Source organism: Dermacentor albipictus, chromosome 1 (assembly GCF_038994185.2).
Source record: "Dermacentor albipictus isolate Rhodes 1998 colony chromosome 1, USDA_Dalb.pri_finalv2, whole genome shotgun sequence".
Classification (NCBI taxonomy): Eukaryota; Metazoa; Arthropoda; class Arachnida; order Ixodida; family Ixodidae; genus Dermacentor; species Dermacentor albipictus.
The window spans coordinates 367,949,046-367,968,073 of NC_091821.1; the positions used below are offsets into that span (position 1 = coordinate 367,949,046).

Here is a 19,028-nt window from a genome sequence, read left to right on the forward strand (position 1 = left end):
GACGGATGGGAATGCATCGAGCACGACGTGTGTGGCCATCGACTGTCACTTTTTCTTGAAGCCAATTCATGCCCTCTGTCTGTGTGGAGCATCGGGGATTAGTTGCTATCACGTTTGAGCTCGCCAACGTGGCTCCGTGCAAGTACGTAGCCCCCGCGGTTCTTTTTGACATCTCTCGCACTTTCTTTGCAGCCTGGAAGAACGAGAATACCTTCAAGGAAATGAATAATTTGAATATTTATGAATAGGCCTCTACAACTTCTCCATTGAACACTTCACCTTTAACGCAATCCTTCAAAAGTTCGCTAAGTTTTGGCAACTGAAGATTTAAGCTCATAGTAAAAAATACTGTGTTTCTAAGGAGGACTGATCAATAGTAAGTTGGCTGCATTGCCGAACACACAGATGGAATGTCTAAAGGCGTACTGAAATAATATTTTCTTGTCTTCTTTATTTCTGCTGTAGCTCAAGGTCTAGCACCTCTAAACCTCAGAAAATAATTCTGTGATGCCTCACAGAACCCTAAACACTTCATTATATTAGCATTTCTACTGTGCTGTGACATCATAATGTTGTATGTTGTCACGTAAGAGCAGGACATTGGGACTTTGTTTACATTTGCTTCAGCGCGCTTGGTTGTCCCCTATGCAGTTAGACTGGCCCTCTTAATGAGCAGCAGCATACGAAGCGACATAGCTCACCGGAGTGAGTGTCAAAACGTCGCAGTGTCGTGGTTTCACGAGACCGCATACTTTTTGGTCTCGTCAAAAAATAGTATTCTGATTCGTAACGAATTCAAAACTGGCTCTAGAAAAGCTATTGTATAATATTATTCGTGGCGCTTTGAGGCTTGTCACTATTTTTTCTAAGGTTTAGATGTCCATGGACTTCATTTACCGCAACGAGATGAATAGTCGAATATATCGCGTCAGTACGAGAGTTGCAGAGTGGATCCCGCTATTTGAAACCAATACCATTAAGGTGAATGGAAATCCCCGTAATTCCTCTCCCTACAACTGCTGTGAATGATGAGAATTGGACCATTGCCGCTCCTGGAGTTTCTAAGCTGGTCCATTCTAAGCCTGCAATTCCAGTAGATGAATACCTTTCTCCATAATTGCTTACTACTGGCGGTTGCACGCCTAACGAGAAAAATATTTTTGAAGTAATAACAACATGAGATATGTGTGTTACCTACTGTTTTTTTTTTTTTCGTGCGAGCGTAAACACGGCTTTGTGGCCTCGTTTTTTTCTTGAGGGCGTTATTGCCTGTAAGCTAACAAGTTATTAATCATTCGCTTGAAGTGAAGTGCAAAATAAATTTACACCGTGTCCGCCGTAGTGGGTGAACGTACTTATTTGAGGAAAAAAAGCAGACCAGAGTCAAGCAAAATTAAGATGGCGTTCTGTGATGAAAATGATGTCGTCGCATTAATGAGCTCAGAGCCGGAGGGACCGCTGAAGTCAGCTGCGCCCTTGTTTCGCATTTACTGGCCCATCAAGGGGCCCCATTTTCCAGCGCATCTTTCTGACCCCCTGTTATCATGCCTTCTGGATACTTGAGTGTGTGTGGGAAAAAAAAGAAGAAAAAAACAAACAAACATGGTGCGCGCTTTCCAAATCACCGTGGATTCGCGAACGCAGTGTGCCAACACTTGCAACGCGGGCATTTTGGACCTGCATCCGTTTGTAGGGGTGCTTCAATTTCGGAAACAGAATGGAATACGAATACGAGTCGAGTGCTATAGGCGAATAGAATCGAGTTCAAAATATTTTTCGAATGGTTTTCCAATATTGAGCAGAATGTTTTCACGGTTCACATGAAAAAATTTTTTACGTTATAGCGCGGTCAAATGCTTTTATAACAAAGTGTTAGGGACCACCGAAATCCTTCATTATAGAGGTCCCTTTGTTGTAGAGGTCGCACGCCGTACCGATTACAATACCTTACCGTAACGCTTACCGATTGAGCAGGTGCGTTGAATAGAAGAAAAACTTTCCAGAGAGGCTTAGAAAAATAAGTCGCTAAACATTTTTTGTGCAAAATTGGTCAGACAGAATGCCTGACCGCTGCTAACCTTATTGAATCGAGGTTAACAACATGCCCAGCGCTGAAACGTAGGAGCTACGCAGCTGTGTTAAGCTGCGGATTTTCGAATGGTGTTACGCCTCCCTTGCCATCAAAATTTAGGCTTCGTTTCTGCTGGATGCGCAAGACGCACTAAATTCCACCGAGCAGCATGATTTGGCTAAGCAACAACAATTTCTGCCGTCAGCATAAGCTTATCTGCTTTGTCCGTGTGCGCAGTGTGATAAGGACGCACTTCCAAGTTTCCAAATTTCCATATTGTAATAAAGTTTATTCACTCACTCTATACTTTTAAAGTAATTGGTTATAAACGTAATAAGGCTTTGTTGATTATTCAGTTATGGTATTTTGGTTTGTGGTGCAAATATTATCTGCAAGGATTAGGATTGTGCTTTAAAAAATATGTTTGTCAGTCTAAAGGAGAACGCTTGGGAAGGTTGTTTGCACTTGGACTCTTGCAAAGATTTTTCGACATTGTCGCTGTTTTATCTTTCCGCAAAGATGACAACGCCGGGCTTACCGAGGGAAACCTTTGACCCTGAAGAGAACTTCCTCCTGCCGCCGGGCGAGACCAAGGAACAGTTCTGCAGGAGGAAGATAGGGCCAGAGTTAGGCCCTCCACCGCCCGATTACGAGCTGCCAGCGATCCCGCCTGCTCCGAGACCGAAAGATGTACAATTGCGTCCAGTAATCTGCGTCTTGAACGCTAAGTGAGCATTCATTGGTGGCGCTGTATGGCACAGCACTGGCGCATTCACCACGCGGGCGGGCATGCCTTCACATGCCTGTCATTTCAATCGGCGAAAAAGTAAACAAGATGGATTGAATTGCAATTGTGGCATTTCGCGGTATCATACTGTGGCGTCATTGTATCCCGTCCATCTGCCTGCGCACTATTCGTCGAACTGCGCACTGATATTGAAGAAGCGCACTCACATCTGACACGTGCACGAACACACAGAAAGGACATACACAACTACTGCAACTACTGCATTGTGGTTCAAAGACCCGCATCTTCGTAGTGTCCTTCGAGAAGCGCACGTGATCTGACCGCAGTGAGGCGTCAACGAGGGACAGAGTAAAGCATACCCAAAAAAGATGCCATTTTTTTCTTGGATTCCCCCTTTAGGAATAATCGAAGTGCAAGACAGCGGCGCACTTTGCCAGACAGTCTATGCCGCGGGGCAACTGATACACCTGTCTTTTCATTTACCAATTTCTATTGCTTCAAGAATTGCTCTTTTTTTATATATTTCTTGTGCACAACTTTGCGTTCCTTGTGTGCATGTCCTTTCTGTGTGCGCGTGTACGTGTGAGATGTCATGGCCGACCGACTAGCCCATCAATGCCTTTTAAACTGCGCACTATAATCGCCGAATTTTACTGTTCGAGTCGCGGTCACGCATTCCTCCAGCTGCACAACGTGCGTTCCGGCGGTCTATGCCGTTGCGAAAGAATCCGGCTGGCGTTTCACAAGATCGGAGAGGAGTTCACGTTGACGCCGAATACGGGAACGTGTTTACGTGCTTCCTACCCGAAAACATCTATACTATAGCGTGGAATCACCTCCCACAGTCAGCCACACCCACCGTTGATAAATCCATTTCGATTTTTTTTTTAACTTATAGATTTGGGAGGTATGACTGTATCGTGCTTCTCGTGCATTTTTTCGCAAGTACATGATTACTTTTTATAGGTAGTACTGCAATAACATTTATTGTCCTATTATGCTATTGTATATCATGCCTAATGCATACCGTCTTACTTTGGATTCTGGTTTTTATTATTTACCTCTAGCTTCTGTAATCTGTAATTCGTAATAGCACCATTACTTAAATAAATAAATAAATAAATAAATAAATAAATAAATAAATGAATAAATAAATAAATAAATAAATAAATAAATAAATAAATAAATGGCCTCGCTATCACGAGTGCTGCTCGTAGAGCTGCGCAGAATGCCTGATGGCCGCTCGGGCGCTCGCAGATATCGACGCTCCCTGGACGTGTACCTGCACTACTATCTGCCGCTAGACTACTGCTCTGAGATCGTCGTGTACAGCTACGCGGTGAACAGGACCTCCGGCGCGATCGCGCAGAAATACCGGAGCGTCGAGAGCTACGTGGACGCACTGCGGACCTTGAAGAACAGCGGCCAACTCAAGCACCGCACGAATAACATCACCGTGTACTTCACCGTCGGGGGAGAGCGCGAGGACAGCGCCAACCTTTCGTTGGTGGCATCAAACAAATTTCTTCTGTATACCTTCGGGTTTGATGCGAAGGCGAAAGTTCTCCGAAGCCAATTATGGGAGGTAAGCTTTTCATTGACATCGTATACCGGGCGTTTAAACGGAATCCTAGGGAAAATAAAAAGTAAAGATCAACAAAGCAAGAATTACTGACATGTAAGATAGTGGGCCGGTAGCTGTACTCTGGTTATTGTTTTGACGACTGCTGCGCTTATGAACGAGGTCACCGCAATTCTTGTGCCGGGTCTCCGCGCTGAATGCGAAGCCGACGCGAGGGGCTTGAAGCGTGCACGGTGCAAGCTGTGGCCCCGCTCTTTGTTGCCACTATCGCGCTTATCGACACATCATTGATGGATGTTACGTGATCGGATATCGCGTTCTCATGACATTGAAGAACGGGACACTGCGATGGGCGTGATTCGGAAGACTAGCTCTTCATTGGGGGAACTTGCGTTCAGAAAAAGCGAGTACCGCTCAAGCGCGACGAAAGAGGGAGCCACATTCGTCGGACGTACAAATATGATCTGCGGGTCACGCGCGTCGCCTATTCTTGCGTGACTCGGCGGAGATTTCGGCGCCATCGCTGGCTGTCGGGTGCGTTCTAGAATGTGGTGACAACATTATTCGTGTCGCGCGTGAGCGCTGGTCACACAAGCTTCGGCGACAGCATGTACGACTGCAGCTAGAATCGGCGACAGGAGTCCAGAAGGTTCCGGTACAACAAGGCGCGTCTTGCGTCGTGCGATAACTTTTATGGAAAAATTAATTCCGCGAGATTCAGCAAGATGGAGGAAGCGGCACGAAAGCTATATGTGACACTCGGAAAATAAGGGCTGCCTCTGGATGAAGGCGACGACGCGCCTGCGAGTTTACGTGGGTTGGCTTCCAGCTTGGCCAGTGTTCGGGGCATTCGTAGTTTCCGCCTGTTTTATTGTCACGCAATAATATTAACGAGCATTGCTTGGCGACAAATCGTCTGTAACCAGCAGCAGCAGCTGCTGCTGCTGCTGCTGCTTGTTTTATGCATTGATTGGTATATTTATTATAATATTTCCCGCAGGGAATAAATGTGGACTGGAACTATCCGGGAGACGCATGCAGCAATGACGTTCCCGCCGGCCGGGACCATTTCTATACCCTGATAGACCATCTTAGCTCCTTCCATCATCTGCGCCTCATTGTCAGCGTCCCGCCAGTGAAGTCGCGGCTCAGTCGCTACAGCCTCGACAAAAGGGTCAGCGCAGTCGATTACGTCATCATCAAGACGCACACCCACACGGCGTCCCCATCACTGCTCAATGTCGTCAGGTGCAGCGGCGACCAGAGCGTCGCGGCAGACGTTTTCAACGAAGCGCTCAGTACGTTCAACATGACCGACAAGGCGAATCTGGGATACAGCATTTCGGTGAGCGGCGCCCAAGATGTTCTATACTTCTGAAAAGGCTATATGGCTGTCAGGCTGTCACATCATACGCCGCGACTTTCGCAATCGATGCAAGAAGGGGGTCTGCGAAACAGAGCACGCCCCTCCCGACAATCTCCAGTAACACGTGGTCTTCCTCTCAACCAGCTTCATCCTATACGGCTGCAAACTTTCTTATCTCATCACACCACCTAGTCGTCTGTGGCTTCGTCAGCACACTTTGTGACCCAATAAGAAAGTTCGCAGTCTCTTGCTGTTGGTCTATTTAGAGCCTGTCGCACAATAATGAATTTGGCGCATTTGGCGCAAACTAACTTACTGACGCATCAGTAGGTTAGTTTAATTGAGAAATTCGTTCTCTGGAAAGTGTTTGTTTGTGTCGGTAGCTTTATGCGAGGTGCGAGAACATGCGCAGTCCGCATTAGTTACAAAAAGAATACCTTTCATGTGCTTACTGTCTGCAAAAAAATGAAGATTTGAAAATGAGCGCTCGTGCCGTCTTTATGTCCTCCCCTCTCTGTGATGTTGATTTTTGTGCTAAATACATTATTGTTGGCACTTGCGCCTGAGAGGCGTAACATTAGACAGCTCTGCAATAAGGACGCCTTAACGTATTTTTGGAGTCCTTTGTTAAACGCAAGCTTTCTACGAGACGCTGCGGTAAGTGTCCCTTGGATAATTTTAGTCTGTCTGTGTCTTGACGTGCAGGAAAGCAAATACAATACAATCAATCAATCAATCAATCAATCAATCAATCAATCAATCAATCAATCAATCAATCAATCAATCAATCAATCAATGGTGCCCAGGAACAGCACTGAAGACGTAGTTTTGCTGCATAGTGAAACAAAAACAAGAAAGGTAGAAATGTAAGACAACTATACAACACAAGCCAAGGAATAAAAGATTAGACGAAAAAGAAAAAAATCATTAATCAATTGCTACATATTGAACATCAATACGGCAATAAAACACAATTACGGAACGGAGTACACGTATACAAAACGAGAAACCATACAGGATATCCCCACTTTCGTACTCCAAAATTTTAAAAATATGCAAATGCCACGTAGCCGGAAAGAACCAAGATAATGTTGTTTGCCGTCGCTTGGAGATATTCACATTATTTCTGGCATACCGCTTAATTACATAATTATTGCACGCAAAGTGTATCCAACAGCCAATCATGCGGCAATTTCCGTGTATTGCGGGCTCCTTTCGCGCTCGAAAAACACTACTATGCAGAACGCATTATGCAACAGAATGGTGTATCGAGAGTTTTTCATGTGTCTCTAGAAATTTTCATGGACACTTCTAATCTAATTACGATATTTGAGAAGTGGACTGATTAATTCAGACTAATTATCTAATTAGGCGGAATAAACAAAGTAGGGTACTTCCCAGCGGCGGGAAACAACATAACCTTTGTTCTGTCCAGCTACGTGACATTTGATAGTTTTAAATCTTCGTGCATGATATATACCCTGCATATACGAATTTGTGGTGGCACCAGGCACGTAACCAGACCCCCCCTCCGCCCTACCTGCTCCACCACTCCTCACACACATTCCTAAAGCGCCGCCATATCATTCTTGAGACTTCACGACGATTCGGCGTTCAACATTTTGCTGCATCTTTCACTTCTTTTGGATGACGGTAGTTATCGGTATCTTATGGGCTGTAAAGGCCAGTTTTCTCATTGATTCGGTGCCCGCGCAGTTAATTCGAGATGCGTTCAGTTGTAACCATCTATTTCAACAGTCGCGCGCAGTGCTGTTGATTCCTTACTTTAACCTTCTTTGTTAGACCGATCCAGTCACAAGGAAAGGGATTCAGTTCGTAGTCAGCTGGTCCGTATGTTTGTGGAACGAAATGTGGCGGGATGCTGACAGTTTTAGTTTAGCATTGCACGTAAACGCATTGCGTACGTAAAGAAATAGCGTTGTCATCACGGTGCATGCTCTGAACGTTACTGGGTCTCCACAGTTTACGCAGTTTACGTGCGCTATGGTAACGTACGTTATTTGGCGAGATTAACGTTGGAATGTTTACGTACGCTAAGAAATAGCGTAGTCGAACATAGTTCTTCCAGAGGTTAAAAAAAAAAACGCTACTCGAAATCTTTACTTTGCACTGTTCCTTGTTCAGTTGTTCTTGGCAATGTTCTTCCCCCTCTTCTTTCCTTGGCGAGTCCTTTTGATGTGGTTCCTTGTTTCTCAAGCAAAGGGGAGGTCTATCTCACAGGCGCATACCTATGAGAAATACGCCTTTTTTAATTTCTTTTTTGCGGAATTACGCCTTTTTATGGTGAACTGTGGGCATTATTCACATTTACGCTAGTAAAGGTACCCCCCGCTCTAATTTGCACTGAAACGCTACCAATGTTTGACCCCCCCCCACCCCCCCCACCCCCCCCCCCCCCCCACCGCGGAAAAAAATACTGCGTACGTGCCTGACTGGCACCAAAATGAAAGGTGTCTCTCCTTTCATTTTTTCTTCCGAGCAAAAATTTTGTGAACATCGCAGGTTGGCTGCAGGAGCTGCAATGCCGTTGTTTGGAAAGTCATACGGGAGCGAATGCTTAAGCCACCTTCGCTTTCCCCTAAGGGGGCGTACAATTGCGGTTTACATGCGTGGTACGTGGTAAGCCGCTAAACAGTTGAATTCTTATACGTTGCTCGCCGTTGTCACTTGAATTAACTAACAATAAATGTAATGTATTGAGAAAGTACCGTTTCTTCTCCTTAGAAGAAAAGGCAACGATGGCTCCGGCGCAGTTCATCCTGATTACTTCAGTCGCACCCACTCTTCCGCGAAGACAGTTATGTATGAAAGAAGAAAAGAACTCAGTGCCCTTTCACTCTTTGAAGGAGGATGACCAACAACGCCGTGTATGCGGGCCCCTAATGGTGAACTGCACCAACGACGCGGGTGGCCCGGCATTGCACTATCTTAGGGATCGGCCCACGTATGGGGAGTGCTTAACGTCTGCTTCACCTCCACCTCGCGTCGGCCCGGCATTGCACTTTGTCCTGGATCGGCCTGCGTACGCGGAGTTTTTTGGTTACAGACACAAAATTTTCTTGGACGGTAGAAGTATACAGCTACGCTGTAAAATCGACCCATTTAGCCTGCGCTTAAACTGCGGGCAACGACGCCACAACCTCAAAACATACCCGCCGTGTTTGCTGAGTGGCTATGGTGTTAGGCTGCTGAGCACGAAGTCGCGGGATCGACTCGCGGCCACGGCAGCCGCATTTCGATGGAGGCGAAATGCGAAAACACCCGTGTACTTAGATTTAGGTGCACGTTAAAGAACCCTATGTAATAGAAATTTCCGGAGTCCTCCACTACGGCGTGCCTCATTAGCAGAAAGTGGTGTTCGCACGTAAAACCCCATAATTTAATTTTTTAATTTAACCTCAAAACATCTCGAGAGGCTTTAGTGAACATAATAAACACGATTTGGTGTCACAATGCGTACTACGGTAATCTGGGTTCGCATACACAAAGCAATTCGTGTAGGGTAGAGCAATTCGTAAGATACGGTTCGGGCTAATCGCATAATGATAGGCAACGTATGAAAGGCCGCTGGCCAATGAGGAAAATTTGGTATGCGCGCGGAACTCTTGATGCGTTCGGGCTCCTAAGTTGCATTGGAATTGTTCAGTCAGTCTGCCATATTTGCAAATTTGAAGTGGTGCGCACGCGCGCGCGCACGCACGCACGCACGCACGCACGCACGCACGCACGCACGCACGCACGCACGCACGCACACGCGCGCGCGCACACACACACACACACACACACACACACGCACACGCACACGCACACACACACATACAGAGAGAAAGTTCACAGATGATTACGATACTCCCTAATGCGAAATTTGAACGTAGTTATAACATGTTTTCATTTCGCGTGTCAATATATTGTATTATGATTATGTAGGTTTACATTAGGAAGAGAACTATGTGCGTAGCGCGCGTGTTTTCTATACAGACGTTGCGCGCTGATCTGGTGCCATATCTTAGCCATCATCACCGCAAAGCCCGTCTTGGGCACTATACTTTTCTCAGGCTTTCGTTCCACCACCGACGAGAGCGGCCCTTCGTTGTGAGGAAATCGTACCACCAGTGTCAGCGCGAACAATGCCCAAGGGGCCATCACATCGATCTTTACTCGTAGGCCTCACCATCCCCCCTTGCGGGAGCAATGATATTTGTCACACACGCCGCTACCGCAGACTCACCTGAGCAGCTGACGCAGCGCATGAGCGTGTAGCCTTTTCGACTTCATGCCACCTTGCCCTCCCCCCTCCCCCCTGCCGCTCGGAAGTGCAGATCAGATCGCCTACGCTGCGGCGGATGCCATGGCCACCGGCCACTCAGCGCATGCTCAGGCCATTAATTCCGCTCCGCTACTCCTCCACTTCCGGCCTCATGCTTTGCCCGTAACATATTCTTCCACGTTCCTTCTCGCGCACTCTTCTTTCATCTACCGCGGCGTTCCCCGTTCGTTTTCATCTTTTGCCTGTGTTCTTTCGCTCGGTTACAAGGTATAAGGCCGCCGACGCACGCCCACGCTCAACGCAGGAACGGGGTGCTTAAAATCTGCGCTCTGAAAATAGTCTGCACCGGTGTAATTGGATGATCGTCGCAGGTGGGTCCTGAGACTTTCAAGGCCCCGGCCGCCCAGCTTGGAGCTCCTGTGCTGGGTATGATCGAATGGGACAACACCACGCGTCAGCCCGGCCGGACTAGCTACGCCTCCGTATGCCGTATGCCTGTTTTCTTGACACCCTCGCATCCTGAGTGCCTCATGGTCATGCGCCGGATTGACAATCAAACTGTGCACGTAAGCGACAGTGATGCTTACGCGCTCTCACGCAGGCACGCACGCACGCACGCGCGCGCACACACACACACACACACACACACACACACACACACACACACACACACACACACACACACACACACACACACACACACACACACACACACACACACACACACACACACACACACACACACGCGCGCGCACACACACGCACACGCACACGCACGTACGCACGCACGCACACACACACACGCACACGCCCGTGTGTGTGTGTGCCGCTCAGCGGCACATACACACATGCATACATACATACATACATAAATACATAAATACATAAATACATAAATACATACATTCATACATACATATATACATACATACATTGGTACTGTGTACATACAGCATTTAGCGATTCAAAGTCGATAATTGGCCTGCGTAGTGGCCGGCGCTGTTTGCGCCACGGGTGAGCGCTGAATCATTGCTGGGGAGCTAAATGCACTCACAATGCTTCACAAAGGTCCTGGCTTACATCGGATACCCCAATGCCCCAGCGCGGGTCGCCATGCCAGCAGATTATCGCGTTTCAACCACTGAACTTCCAATGCGGTACTTAGAGGGAAAACTGTACTGGGTGGATCTCCCTTTGCTGGTAGTCTGCTGCGAGTGACGGCTGAAGGTCTGTAAATACATGGCACAGATGTCTACAAGGGTAACAGCGCTACCAACCACAAGTCACTTGCTGCAAAGCCCAGGGCTGTTTGTACATTTATTTGCCAGAGGGAAACATTCCCCACGAACTCTATACTCATGTGCTCTCTTTAACGGTAGACCGCAACGTATACGTACGCAAGGGCGACGAGAAGAACCAGGGTGACCGAGGGGCCGAACGTTAACTTTCCAAGTTAATCAACAAGCGCATAAGATAGCGGACATAAGGAAGTATAATATGGGTAGAATTGAGCATGCTCTCAGGAACCGAGAAGCCTAACGGCAGTGAATAAGAAACTAAGAATAGGCAAGAATCAGACGTATGCGTTAAGAGACAAAGCCGGCAATATGATTACTAATATCGATAAGATAGTTTAAGAGGCTGAGGGGTTCTACAAAGATTTATACAGTACTAGTGGCACCCACGAAGATACTGGAAGAGGGAATAGTCCAGAGGAATTTGACATGCCACAAGTAACGCCGGCAGAAGCAAAGAAAGCGTTGGGAGCTATGCAGACGGGGAAGGCAGCTGTGGAGGATCAGGTTACAGTAGATTTATTAAAGGATGGAGGGCAGATTGATCTAGAAAAACTGGCCACCCTGTATACGCAATGCCTCATGACCTCGAGCGTACCGAAATCTTGGAAGAACGCCAACATGATATTTATCCATAAGACAGGGGACGCCAAGGACTTCAAATGTTATAGACCGATCAGCTTACTGTCCGTTGTCTACAAAGCATTTACTAAAGTAATCGCAGATAGAATCAGGAACACCTTAGACTACTGTCAACCAAAGGAACAGGTAGGATTACGTAAAGGCTACTCAACAATAGACCATATCCACTCGATCAGGCAGGTGATAGAGAAATGGGCGGAATTTAACCAACCCTTATATATAGCTTCCATTGATTACGAGAAAGTGTTCGATTCCGTCGAAACCTCAGCAGTCATGGAGGCATTCAGGAATCAGGGTTTAGGCGAGCCTTATGTAAATGTACTGAAAGATATCTATAGCGGCTCCACAGCCACCGTAGTCCTCCTTAAAGAAAGCAACAAAATCCCAATAAAGAAGGGCGTCAGGCAGGGAGATACGATATCTCCAATGCTATGCACAGCCTGTTTACAGGAGGTATTCAGAGACTTGGTTTGGGAAGAATGGAAGATAAGAGTTAATGGAGAATACCTTAGTAACTTGCGGTTCGCTGAATATTTTGCGTTGCTTAGTAACTCAGGGGACCAATTGCAATGTGTGCTCATTGACCTAAATAGGCAAAGCAGAAGGGTGGGTCTAAAAATTATTCTGCAGTAAATTAAAGTAATGTTTAACAGTCTCAGAAGAGAACAGCAGTTTACCATAGGTAGCGAAGCACTGGAAGTGGTAAGGGAATACATCTACTTAGGGCAGGTAGTGACCGCAGATCGGAATCATGAGACTGAAATAATCAGAAGAATAAGAATGGGCTGGAGTGCGTTTGGCAGGCATTCTCAGATCATGAACAGCAGGTTGCCATTATCCCTCAAGATACAAGTTTATAACAGCTGCGCCTTACCAGTAACCTTACCAGTAGGTTTCTGCCCCTTACAGGGCAGAAACCTAGAGGCTTATGAAAAGGTTCTGCTTAAACTTAGGACGACGCCACGAGCTATGGAAAGAAGAATGATGGGTGTAACGTTAAAAGATATGAAGAGAGCAGATTTTGTGAGGCAACAAACGTGAGTTAATGACATCTCAGTTGAAATCAAGAAAAATAATTGGCATGGGCAGGGCATGCGATGAGCAGGGAAGATATCCGGTGCTCATTAAGGGTTACGGACTGGATTCTAAGTGAATGGAAGCGTAGCAGGGGCGGCAGAAAGTTAGGTGGATGGATGAGATCAAGAAGTTTGCAGGGACAACATGGCCACAATTAGCATATGACCGAGTTAGAGTGAGAAGTATGTTCTTGGCCCTGCAGTGGGCGTAGGGATGATGATGATGATGATGATGATGATGATGATGATGATGATGATGAAACGTTAAAACCTATGCGACCCGAAGCGTTCCTGAAGGCGGTGCAATGTCGCTCAGCTTCTGCGTAGCTTTAGTTGCAACGAGGAAAGAACTGGAGAAGGTGGGCCAATCACGAAGGTGTTGCTGTCTAACACAGCGCCGCACAGCGGCAGTTGCAAGGAAAGTGCCTGCAAGGAGGGGACGAATGCTTCGCATTAAAAGACATCTGTGCCGTTGATCGAAGCCTAACTCACCACCAATCGGTGTGATGCTTGATATGCGGTATATCGATTAAGTTACAGTGATAGCTGCCAGCATATATCAAGATCGATTGATACTGAATAATTGAAACAACACTACAAACAAGTGAACCACATTCGACAAGGAATGCTAAAGACTGAATAGGCGTAATTGCTGCGCAGCAGAACATGCGGTGCTCTACAAGTACAAATTATTAAACCTGAGATACCTTGATAAACATGCAATTTGCGCTAGTTGTTCGATATACCATTCATTCGATTGTTTCTTATAGAGTACTATTTACAACACTAAGATCTAGCCCAGAGAAATTGAAACAATCACTTTAATACGCGCATTATTGTTCTTGACGTCACAACCCCAACGGTTGTAGTTCTGCCGGAGTGCATAGTGAATAAAATGCCCCTTTGTAGATGAACCTTTGTGAGATGGATGGTACCTCAGTCCTGTAGAAAAGAGAATGGTGCAAAGTCACGGTTAAAAGTCTAGTCAGGGGCAAAAGTTTAAGAACAAGGGGTGGCACAATTTTTTTTCTTATTCGAAGCGTAGGCAAGCAGGCTGAAAGCTAGTGGCGCAACCTACGTGTACCTGTTCGACCAAAGTAATGCATTGAGATAATATCGCATTAAACGACTGCGCTAGAAGTTATTTTTAATTTTCTGTTACGCCGTGGTCTCTAGACTTTTCCTCTCGTGTGTACTATAGTGAGAAATATGAGCAGCAACACATGAGCGCCTGTGCGGGCGATACGTGGCGGCCGCCGTTCAAAGACAAACTGGAAAGGAGGGCGCTCTTCTAATGAGTGTTGGCACTCCCACCATGCCTCTCTTTAAAGTGCGGAACTTCGCATCGCCAGCGCACATTGATAAAAGTGTTTGATATTGCGGTTACTGATAACTTTGTGCAGCGAAGCGTGGCCAATAGCAGCACTGTTTATAGGTGTAAATATTCGAGAGCTATTCGCCTGGGAAATCTGTCCGTTTGTCAGGAAGGCTTGACACGATGCACTCCATACGATATACATGAGGTCCCATGGGGGTGCATCTGAAGATACCTTGCGCTAAACACAGGAACGGGCTCCTAAGAGCGGCGCTCTCAAGAAAAAAAAAAGTATGATTGCAATAAAAAAGAGTGACTTGCTGTAATTTACTATGCACGTAACGGTCTTATCGGCTATCGGTGGCCAGTGAAATGCCGTAAGCTGCCGTTTTCGACAAATCCAGGCGCGGTGGGAGTGCCAGCACTTGGCGGAAGAGCGTCCCCCCGTCCCTTTTGTTTTCGGCAGCGCCATCCGCGTATCGCTCTAACTCGGTTTCGAGGCTATTTGCCACGCGTTGGCGTGTTCCCGCTTATATCGCTCACGATAGTACGCATGTACATCTGCATAACATCCTTTACATAAGAGATGTGGCGCTAAGTATTATGCGCTCAGTATGTTATTCAAAAAATATCAATTTTCTCAGGACGCCTCAATTAAAATGCAATGTGAATGCAGAAGCGTTTCAAATTTAGCATCACCGCTCAACAAACCAACTTCACTGTTTATTTTTTTCAGCAGATTGGAATGAGTACATGTTGACGCGGCAACCGTTTTCCACTGGCTAACAACTTCCATAGAGTTATTGAAGTTATTGATTGAAGATGCGCCTTCATATATCGGAAAGTTGTCGAATGTTGTCGCCAATTCAATAGCGAAAGTGTCCTGTCTAATGAGATTGCGTGCGCTACGGCAGTAATTCTCTACACTCTTGCACTCGCAGCAGATACACTCGCAGCAGTGTACGATGAGTCATGTATAAATGGCTGACGCATTTGACCCTTACTTCTGCCTTGTGTATTGCTGTTTTTCTGGGCACGAGTCTGCTAAATAAATAGTTCAATTTTAACTAGCGCGTTTGGTATTTCCATTCCAACGTCACCACAACGTGATAATATCTGCAGCCGCTTAATATTCACGAAGGTATTACTGGCCCTTTTTTTTATTTTTTTTTGCCAAGGATAGCTGAATGTAGTGTTTTGTGCTATTGTAGTTGAACCGGTTAGGCATTGCGACACGCTAAACGACAGCGCCAGGGCTGTGTTGCCGCCGTCCGGCTCTTTTTTACTTCGCCTGCGCCACGCTCTCTGCTGTGCGTACAGCATAGTAACATTCGTCCAGGTGGCGACGTTCGCCAACGAGACCGCGCTGCAGCAGCGCATGAACCGCACGTACGCGGACCAAATGGCCATGGCGCCCGTGGCCGTGTTCGACATCGACCTCGACGACGTCGAGGGAAAGTGCACTGGCGTCATGTCGCCGCTCATACGTGCCGTGGCCACGGGGCCTGGCTGACTTGTCGGTGACGACGGGGGACGTGCAGGGATTGATTGACCAGGAAGCGGCCTCACTCCCTGCACGAGACACGCCTCGCCGACGGCGCTGCTCAACAGGCGTGCGCGGATCTCGGAGTTTTGTTACGGAAGCAAAGGGAGTCGTTTCCCTATGGTAAATTAGCCACCTCGAATTGATGGCTCGAATTCGCTGTCCTGAACGAAAATGTTTTGTCATAACGTAGGTGCGAGATAGCGCGGACGATCTAGTTCTTTTTTTTTCTCCGCCAATAATAAACGCATCTTTGACTTAAAAGTAGCGCATTGGCTTCGTTGCACGGTGCGTGACAAATCAGGGCTGAAATGGGGGAGTAGGGGAGTTTGGTGCGAAGATGAAGCCTGGCCCACGGTGGTGGTTCAGACTCGCTGGATCAGAACCAGAGCAGAAGGCGCATATTCCATCGAAAAGGCGCCTCTAGCGACTAAAAATCCAGGCGGAATCACCATTTATAGAAAGAAGAAAGAAAATACAAAAAGTAAGTCGGACTTCGGTAAATCCTCCGGCACTGAACTCGTTTGAAGTGACAGCATCGTTTTAAGAACTACTGCTTCCTTGCGGTGCGCACAGCGTCGCCGCCTTCCGTCGCAGTATATCACGCTGTGGCCTCCGCAATGCGTGCGCAGGTTACACCGCTGTTAAGAGTTTCGGGGATCGCACCAGATCCCACACAAATTACAAAGTAGTGTGGAATCTTGCGCACTAGCTCGGTGTTTAAGACACCCTGTTCGCATTTGCACATTTCTGGCAAGAGCGTTCGTTGGTTCACCATTGGTGGTCATGGGCGAAGTAAGCTTTTATTCTCCATATTGTGATGGCAAATTCAAGGAAGCGTTTAGACGAAGGAATGTCTCCCTGGTGTTCCCTTCCCCTGCATGCTAGGAGAGAAAGCAAGACTTACTATTGTTTTCTGATGAAGTGTTAGACAGTTTCCCCAAGTACGATAAGTTAGACCACTATGCCTTCACGATTGTGTAGGACCGTATGACGTGTTATACGAGAAATGTTCGTACCAATAGATTCAAGCCAGTCCTGATTTCTAACGTGTAATCAGCAAAGGCTACCGTCCAATACCAAACAGCACTTACGACATCTAGTACTGTGAAATACTAGCATGTCAAGGAATTTAGAACATTGCCGCTTCGGCAATGTGTTAAACATGACCGCAGTACAACAGCGTAACTCAATGGGCAACATAAAAAAGTTTTTGAAAAGATTGGCCGAGCTGCAACTAGTTTCAAATAGCAAAGTGGAGAGGGTACTTCCTTCTAATAACACACGCATTTATGACATTTAGACGGCACTCAGTGCTGCGGTATAGCATTCTGGTCCCCACCAAAACACTGCTTTGAAGCAGCAGCTAAGTGCTATCATTGCGAAGGGTCAATACCCAAAATTCCTTCGTATGTATGTACATTGCATGCTTTGCTCGAGGCAGCTGATGTTTCTTGTCGCCTTCACGTACATAGGTATAGTTACCATGCCCCCTTCCCCTCATACTCTAAAAAGTGCAGGGCAAGGTGCTTGTTGTTAGGTGTTATTGATATAATTTAAGGAGTTGTTGACGCACAATTGAAGACACCGGCTACTCCTTAGCTCTTGAAAGGGTGTTTTACAATATATAGGGTACAGGATTACATGCCTGTGAAATACCACGTGAGGTAGCCGCTTGCATGCACTGATTGCAGTGCTCCCAAACTGTCCGCGTACAAAATAAGATAGCATCTAGCAGAGCGTGCTGCCGCCTAAAAGGTGACAGGACAGTGACGAAGGCGTTGGCTGTGCGATTTACGCTAGCGATGTGCTTCGCTCGCGGCGGTTCGTGATAGCGATAAGCGGACTCAGCAGCTGCACACCCGGCTAAATTAATGCTATCCTCGTGTGCGCGTGGAACGCTTGGGAGCATATAATTCTGGCGCAAGACTTGCCAAGACAGCGCAAACCAGCTATTAGGTCGTGTAGAATGGCGTTACGCACTTGAACCCATCGGTTTGATCCGACTGTTTTTGTTTCATTTCCTTGCGTGTTTGTTCAAAGTCTGGCGTGCGCTTCACTTCAAATTTTGTGTGACCAAGCGCATGGCGTTCATTGGCAAAAGATGCGAGTGGAGACTTTTGCTTATCGTGAAAGTTCACGCTGCGGCATCCGACGCGCTGTGCCTCGTCGTGACGATAAATGCGCAACGCTCTGCGAAGGAACGTCGCGACACAACACAGGCTCTGAGTGTCCGACGTGCAGCAAAATTAGTGAGTTGAACGTTTTCTAATAAATTTGGATAATGTTGTCTTTTCCGATACCTGTTGGACATGAATACATGGCGTCGCGCGGAATTGCGAATGATATTGTGAAAAGGTTTCGCATATGTTGCTATGCATTACGACTATGGGATGGCCATAGTACTTTTCTTCCAATGAAACATGTTTTGTTTGGTCACTTATATTGCTCGCTATCGTTTGGACGAATAAAAATGAAGTTGGTTTTGGAACCTTTGTGACATTGTCATTTATTTCCATCCTATTCACTCACCTTCGTAAGGAACCTACTGGAGCAATTGTCGTGAATAATAGCCTAATTATGTCCACATTAAGACATACGCCACTCCTATAGTTTATTGAGACACTGGCGCTTTAGATGTGAGTCTTATCTCGCTTCAGCCTTAAAAGAAAAATAACTGTTGGTGTAGCGGTCGAAATGCCGGACGCCAAAGAAATTCAAACACTCGCGCCAAGGAACATAACACCTTGACGTCACTGCCATTCCCGGTTCTAACGTCACTTTTTAACTTTTATTTTTTGCTTGCTGTTAGCTGCCCCCCCCCCCCCCCCGATACGTACCTGGCGGCGGTTGCAATGAGCCGCCATTTTCTTGACATGTGGGCTACTATGGAAGCTTCCCTACCAGTTTGACATATACTTGGTAAGTTCGTGGGTCCTGAGTTCCTGAGGAGTTAGTGGGTCCTGGTGGCATCCTCGGCGGCTTCCCAGCGCGTGCGAAGGCTGTTGCTGGAGACCACGTTCTCGTTATTGTTATGTAGCCTTCGGCATTCCCATAATATGCTCCAGATTGGCTGTGGATTCACATGTGTTGCATTTGCCC

The 19,028-nt window shown here is 46.8% G+C and overlaps 1 protein-coding gene across 2 annotated transcripts in view; it reads left to right on the forward strand.

Annotated features, from left to right (window-relative positions):
• Nucleotides 1–18,366, forward strand: part of LOC135904094 (uncharacterized) — a 31,598-nt gene extending 13,232 nt beyond the window's left edge. Inside the window, exons 4-8 of one of the 2 annotated variants that reach the window (XM_065434694.2) lie at nt 2,591–2,799; nt 4,077–4,404; nt 5,402–5,746; nt 10,427–10,621; nt 15,723–18,366. In XM_065434694.2, coding sequence (XP_065290766.2) covers nt 2,591–2,799; nt 4,077–4,404; nt 5,402–5,746; nt 10,427–10,621; nt 15,723–15,896 — 1,251 coding nt within the window. In that variant the 3' untranslated portion in view covers nt 15,897–18,366. The remainder of the gene's footprint in view (nt 1–2,590; nt 2,800–4,076; nt 4,405–5,401; nt 5,747–10,426; nt 10,622–15,722) is intronic. The other variant, XM_065434693.2, reaches the window with a different exon arrangement.
• The last annotated feature ends 662 nt before the right edge of the window (nt 18,367–19,028 follow it).